Source organism: Eptatretus burgeri, chromosome 8 (assembly GCF_056783735.1).
Source record: "Eptatretus burgeri isolate ZD-2024b chromosome 8, Ebu_testis_v1, whole genome shotgun sequence".
In the NCBI taxonomy this organism is placed as follows: Eukaryota; Metazoa; Chordata; class Myxini; order Myxiniformes; family Myxinidae; genus Eptatretus; species Eptatretus burgeri.
Genome location: NC_140968.1, coordinates 85808817 through 85816013, shown reverse-complemented (window position 1 = coordinate 85816013; position 7197 = coordinate 85808817). Strand labels below are relative to the sequence as shown.

The following is a 7197-nucleotide window of genomic DNA, read 5'->3' as shown; positions in this document are numbered from 1 at the left end:
CTGAATGTTGAGTGCGCATGGTTTCCAGATTTGTAACAATATATATATATATATATATATATATATATATATATATATATATATATATATATATATATATATATATATATATATATCAACGGAAGAAGCATGCAATGACACAAAGATGATGTCATGTACATAAATTATACCAACACATCACCTCAAAACTTGGAGGCATCCATATGGTCCTCAAGCCTTTACAGACTGAGATTAAAGGCGATGGTCACAAAGAGACGTAAGCAGAGATGTCGATCTCGATTTCGCCCATGTTGTGGGCTCATCAGGACAACAAACTGCTAATTGTTTATCTGTGACCATATTAGCTCATTAATATATCTGACTCGAACCCCCAGCAGGGCACATATCCAGTCCCATCACAGCGCTTGCTGCACCACCTGCCATGCGAGCACACTGTCTATGCCCTGCTGATCACCAATCAAGAGGTTTGCCAGCCAGGAACATTAAATTTAAGGAAAGAAGCACACTGACTCGATGAAACGATGCTGATGTCATGTACAAAAATTATACCAACATACCACTTCCAAACTCGGAGGCATCCGAATGGTACTCAAGCCTTTGCAGATTGAGATTAAAGCTGATGGTCACGAACAGACGCAAGCAGAGATATCGAGATTTCTTCCTTGTTGTGGGCTCATCAGGACATCATATTGCTGATCGTTTATTTTTGACCATATCAGGCTCATTAATATAACTGAATCGATTAGTTAGCAATAAGCATGTTACAAAAAAACGGGAAGAAAATCTGATAAATTGGCGTTTTTTGACAAAAATTCATTTTCAGTGAAAATAGGCCTATTTTCAATCTCAGGGGTTTAATGTAAGCTCCATTCAGACTCCCTCATGGCTTCATCTGAACTCTTATTCGATATCTAATTTCATTTTTCATTGTCACTGAAATGGTTTAAGACTTGGCTGAAAAAAAAACGGGAAGTAAATTCAGCGAAAATTGAAGTTTAAAAAGGGAAAACTTATTTTAATAGCCATTTCTGGTCAGGCATTATGCAGGGAGGAGAGGGGGAGGAGAGGGGGGACTTGAGAAGGGGCATCCATGGGAGAAGGGGATAAACAGACTGGGAGGAGGGAGGAGAAGAGAGGGGGCAGTTACATTGTCACAAAGACTTTTGAAATACTACATTATAGCGGACCCCTTTGAGAGCTCTTCATGACTGTGAGGAGAGGACAGGGGGAAGGAAGGGGATCGACAGACTGGGGGGGGGGGGATGGATGGACAGAGGGATTAAGGAGTGGGGGAAGAGGATTGGACAGAATTGGGGGGGGATATGTTCTAACAAAGGTTTTGAAATACCATATAGGACCCCTTTGAAGCTCTTCCTGGCCATGGGGAGTGGGGGAAGGGGAGAGAGAGGAGAGGAGAGAGAGGGGGGAGAGAGGGAGAGAGAGGAGAGGGAGAGGAGAGAGGGAGGGAGAGGAGAGAGGGAGGGAGAGGAGAGAGGGAGGGAGAGGAGAGAGAGGGAGAGAGAGGGAGAGAGGGGAGAGAAAGACGGGGCGAGAATTCAAAAAGTCTGATTATTTGAGAATCTGAAATAATGAATTATGATTACCTTTTTGTGATGTAGCATACTTGCACACACACCACACACACACACCACACACACACACCACACACACACTTAATAAATTGTACAGTGTCAGGGCTATTCCTAAAATATAATATAATTTCAAGGATTGCTGTAAATTTTGTTAATTTCACAACATCCTATATTTAACTTTGTTTAAATTGCAAACGTCAAAACATAGTTCCCTTACCTAAAGTAAGAACCTTGACCTGTAAGCAATTGACTGGTTTCCCGACTGCATGGATTATCAGCTGTGGAACCTCTCCGAACGGCGGATCCACAATCACGGTCATGGATCCACATCAGTCGGTTACCGACATCAGTAGATCCACAACCTTAGTTGTGTCCAGGCAGTCAGTCAACCCATCAATGCAACATCACTCATCAAACTCAACTCACTCGATTATTTAAGGTCTTATCACATAGTTACAACTCTCATCACTCATTCCATTATATATACATATTGTTGCAGACCGGGTATCGGCCGCGAGCACGACCGCTAGGTGGAGCAGTAGGGTCGACTCTACCGAAGACCCGGAATCGAGATCGTAACTTTCGGAAAACTCCGAGGGTACGGGTCCCTTACCGGACCGTGAATCGTCAATAATTCCACCACGTGGTACAGGGTTATTTGCCAATCTTCAAAATACCTAGAAATCCACGTCGCGAGTCTCCGAGTACTCACACCCTCGACGGCCCTCGTACGAGTCGAGCTGTTAGCGTGCCCGACCCGTGCGCAACCCGAGTGGATGGTTGCAGAAGTCCCGTTGGTCCAAATGTACAGTTACAGCGGCAACAGCCTTTGTAATTCACCAACACGCGCCATGCTAAGCCAATGGAAGAAACACACAAACAAGTTGATACATTTAACAAATGTATTTATTTATAATGGGGGAAAGGGGGGAGCACGCAAGAAGCAGAGTTATCCGACTATAGAGATGCAAGTATGTACAGCAAAGAGCACTTGTACAATTCCTACTTACTGACGGGTCCACACACAGACGCACACCCAAATAAACGGACCCAAAATGGTCTTTATTATCCCTTCGGCTCAGAGGGAAGACAAGCTGAGGGAAGAGAAGATAGCAGGCTACCTGGCCACACCGCGTGGCTCGATGTCCGCACCTTCCCGGAGCACCAGTCCGCCAAGAAGGAACCAGGGCAGCCAGACGCAGACCACACCAGCCACAAGACGAGCCGAGAGCCAGAGCACGCCAGCGACGAGATGCCTTTTGCCCAGCCTCGAGAGATGCGTTTTGAACGGGCCCGAATTGTTCCTCTACGAGCTCCAGCAGATCCTCACGCTCGAGCAGATTCCCTCGCTCGAGCTGATTCTCTCACTCGACAGATCCTCTTGAATATCTCCTCTCCGTTGCTTTTATCACTCTCAGGCGCGGTTCGCTCCTCGTGACCCGCTCTCATCCGTGGGTGGGACACGACGCACTCCTTACTTGGCACGCTGCCAGCGAATCTGTTCATGACCATACTTGGGAATGTAATTCCATCCCCGAACAAATTCCGAACATGCCCGCAAAGCAGCGAGCGCGCGGAGAATGCCGGGAGCAGAGGGTTGTCGTTGTAGTTGTAGATGTAGGAGCCGTAGTTGTTGTTGTGAGTGATGTAAAAACCCGAACTATCAAAATAACTCACAGCGCATGTACATTTATTCACCCATTAAACAAGGGACGGGGACCCTAACTAAAACACATACTTACCGATATAACTATTCCATAGGACCTGTATGTTGTGTGCTCATGGCTTCCAGATTTGCAACAATATATTAAATCATGCACACCTTCACCTTAAATATAACACATCCACCAACAATCATGACCATCTTTCACACATCTGGATCAAAATGTTATTCAAATGGTTATTTATAAATGTTTATTTTAACCTGCTTCCTCATCTCCTAACAACCACTGAAATGGGTTTAAATGATTTATTTACATATTTACATATGTGTATATATATATATATATATATATATATATATATATATATATATATATATATATATATATATATATATATATATATATATATATATATATATATATATATTGTCATTGATTATATTTTTTACCATTCATATGTTATTTCACTAATTCCATTTGGTGTCATTTTATGATCTTAAAGAAAACTTGTTTTAATCTGCTAAATGTAGTTCCCTGTGTTAGTATACGTCTGATTAGCGCACGCACGCACGCACGCACGCACGCACACACACACACACACACACACACACACACACACACACACACACACACACACACACACACACACACACACACACACACACACACACACACACACACACACACACACACACACACACACACGATTTATTGACTGGCTCCAAAACGGTTTTCCTCTGGCAAATGTCAGCAATTCGTGGTTCACAAATGTGGTGCCACAGATTTGCATGACTGAGCCATAAACCCATCATTTTGTTAATAAAAACAAATCCTGTTCGTGCTCAGAGTTTGAAATACATGGGTGGGTCCAACTTCCAGAGCAATATGATATTTACATAAATGCTTAAAAACGGATTACATTTCCCTTTTAACTTCGTGTTATGTGGGCAGTATACAGCAAGTTGAGGTGTGTGTGTGTGTGTGTGTGTGTGTGTGTGTGTGTGTGTGTGTGTGTGTGTGTGTGTGTGTGTGTGTGTGTGTGTGTGTGTGTGTGTGTGTGTGTGTGTGTGTGTGTGTGTGTGTGTGTGTGTGTGTGTGTGTGTGTGTGTGTGTGTGTGTGTGTGTGTGTGTGTGTACACACAGTATACATGATGTCATGAGAATAAATATGGTGAGAGAAGAAATTTCAGGAGATCACAGTGAAACTCACGTCGATTATCTGCATCGTTGGAATGATTGAATTCTGCTTGTTCGTGCTCTGACGAAAGCCGGTGACCTTATAGATCTTCCAGTAAACAAAAAAGACAACAGAAAGAGGCAGGAAGAAAGCACCGATGGTAGACAACACGGAGTACAAAGGAGCCTGTTTGATGAAGCACACTTCCATATCGGCTGAAGTGTTCGGCTCGCTCCATCCAGTGAGAGGCAAGACAGAAATGGTGGTGGACATGACCCAGGTAAACGCGATCATAGAATTTGAGATACACTTGCGCATCTTTAAGTTGTATTCCAGATGATCCTTGATAGACCAGTAGCGGTCTAGCGCAATGGCAGTGACACTCCAGATGCTGGCCGTACAGCCTAGTACATCGCACGAGATCCACAGCTGACAAAGCAGCCGACCGAGGAGCCATCGGTACCTGTGGATCTCGTTGACCAAGGCGAGAGGCATCGCCACTGCAGCGACCAGGGAATCCGAAAAGGCCATGGACGCGACTAGGTTGTGCGGCACTCGGTGAAAGATTTTAACTCGCCAGATTGTGAACAACACGAGGCAGTTCCACAGGAAAGTGGTCAAGGTGAGCAACGCAAGAAGCGTCAAGGTGAGGATCCCCAGTAGGGACAGCGGTCGTGGGTGGTCTCCGCCGTCCAAAGCCATCGTGCTCGAAGTGTTCGCAGTATTGGTCGCCATTCCTCGTGCACGATCTTCGCCCTCTGTCGCGTTTCTACAAATGCAACAAATCATGTTTACAAATCACGAGGTGTCATCATCGATACCTGAAACTTGGAGAAATCCTTAACGAGAAACGCTGAACGCCGTACATCATCTGTTATTTATCGGACATCATCTCACGCATACCTTCACTTTCAGCCTGAGTGAAGAACTAGCTTGGGCACAAGCATCATCACAAACCAGGTGCGTATCGCGGCAGCCACAACCATCGCACCATGCATACCATTACCACGTTTACGCTACACGCGTCAAGCATCACACGCACACCACCACCACCACCACCACCACCATCATCATCATCATGCACACTCACAGCATTAAGCACGTCCGCTTCGCTTCGCACGCACATTACCTTCAGTCTTGCTGTCGCTCCCCGCTTCTAGAGCCTCCTCCAGGGTCGTTGCGATTGGTGGTGCTTCCAGTGCATTGGGAAAAGAGAAAAGTGGGGAAAGGAGACCGGGTCGGAAGGAAGGAATATTATATGGGTGGGGGCTTGAGCGGATGAGATGTGGGAGGATGTGAGGGGTGGATGGGTAAACAGGGAAAGGGTGTGTATATATATATATATATATATATATATATATATATATATATATATATATATATATATATATATCGGAAGATTTTAGCGGGTGGAGAGGAAGGGCTTCAAGTTCGATATTAATTAAATTCCTTTATGTGATGCAATATATTATACACCCATCGTTGTGTACCATAGAGCCAGCTTGATGGAAAACCTCAGTGTCAGGTTAATCTCTTTATGAAGGTACTTGGTGTGTGTGTGTGTGTGTGTGTGTGTGTGTGTGTGTGTGTGTGTGTGTGTGTGTGTGTGTGTGTGTGTATAGGATATACATTGAGAAGGTCCTGAGTGTGTGCTTCCACATGCATGAACTGCATTGTGTGAGCGAACGACAGGTGTGTGTACGCACAGCAGCCAGGTGCGAGTCCCGAGGACCACCAACTCATGACCCTAAGATCTTAAACCAGCTACCTTAACCGTAAAGCCAACACCAGGCTTGGTATCGGATATGAATAATATAAAGTTTACTGCGCTTTGGTGCACTCTATCCCACCCCTTGACTCAAGTGAGAATTTGGTGCCTTAATGTTCCAAATCGAGTACACTGTTCAACAAAATATGCAGTGAAGGCACCATTGAACCATCATGCCAATGAACTGCGGACACTCCATAATCGAGCAATGAAGTCCCATGTTGAGTGTACATTGCTCAATGGAGTGGAATTGGTCAAGATCATGTTTTTGTGTTCACTGCTCTCACAATCGAAAACTAGAAGGGCACTCGGTAGAGCGCGTACCCCCGCCACGGAATGCCTGATCCACGAGAACATATCGGGCCCAATACATTTTTGAAATATCATGGTCCACAGGACGAGATCATTTTTGGCCCGATCTCTCAATGGTGAAGAATTACTTTAAAAATTAAATAATTCTCGCATCCAGATCCGGATTCGGATCTTCACCAAAATCGAATCAATTCGTCATTGTCACACACCCAACATGTCCAACAAGTTTAATCCGGATCCGTCCACAACTTTTTGAGATATCCTGGACACAAACAAACAGACAAACAGACAGACAGAAAGGGGTGAAAACATAACCTCCTTCACCTTCGGTGGCAGAGGTAATAACTCCAGCTGTTCCTTGAGGAATAAAAGAAACATTCTATGTTCCCTTTTGTCAGAGCCATTGATAGGGGGGAAGCAGAAGAATGCACAAGGAACTTTGGCGCAGGAGGCCATATGGCCCCATCATGCCTGTGCTGCACCAACCCCACGAGCATCATCTGCACCTATCCACCATCAAGCTACCTGCGATCCACACAAGCCAATATTCCCATACCCCTCTATCTCCAATGCATCGAGGTACCTATCTAAATCACATTTAAACTTATCCACCCCCTCCGCTGCCACTACCTTTCCGGGGAGACCATTCCATGCATGAACCACTCTCTGACTGAAAGACCCCAG

General features: G+C 45.0%; 1 protein-coding gene across 1 annotated transcript in view; it reads right to left on the bottom strand.

Moving 5' to 3' along the window:
- The window catches only part of HTR5A (5-hydroxytryptamine receptor 5A), an 18435-nt gene extending 12712 nt beyond the window's left edge, over window positions 1-5723 (bottom strand). Inside the window, exons 1-2 of the mRNA XM_085892899.1 lie at window positions 5563-5723; window positions 4467-5202 (exon numbers count right to left, since the gene is read on the bottom strand). Of these exons, the coding sequence (XP_085749025.1) occupies window positions 4467-5168 (702 nt within the window). The 5' untranslated portion in view covers window positions 5169-5202; window positions 5563-5723. The remainder of the gene's footprint in view (window positions 1-4466; window positions 5203-5562) is intronic.
- Window positions 5724-7197: the final 1474 nt, after the last annotated feature.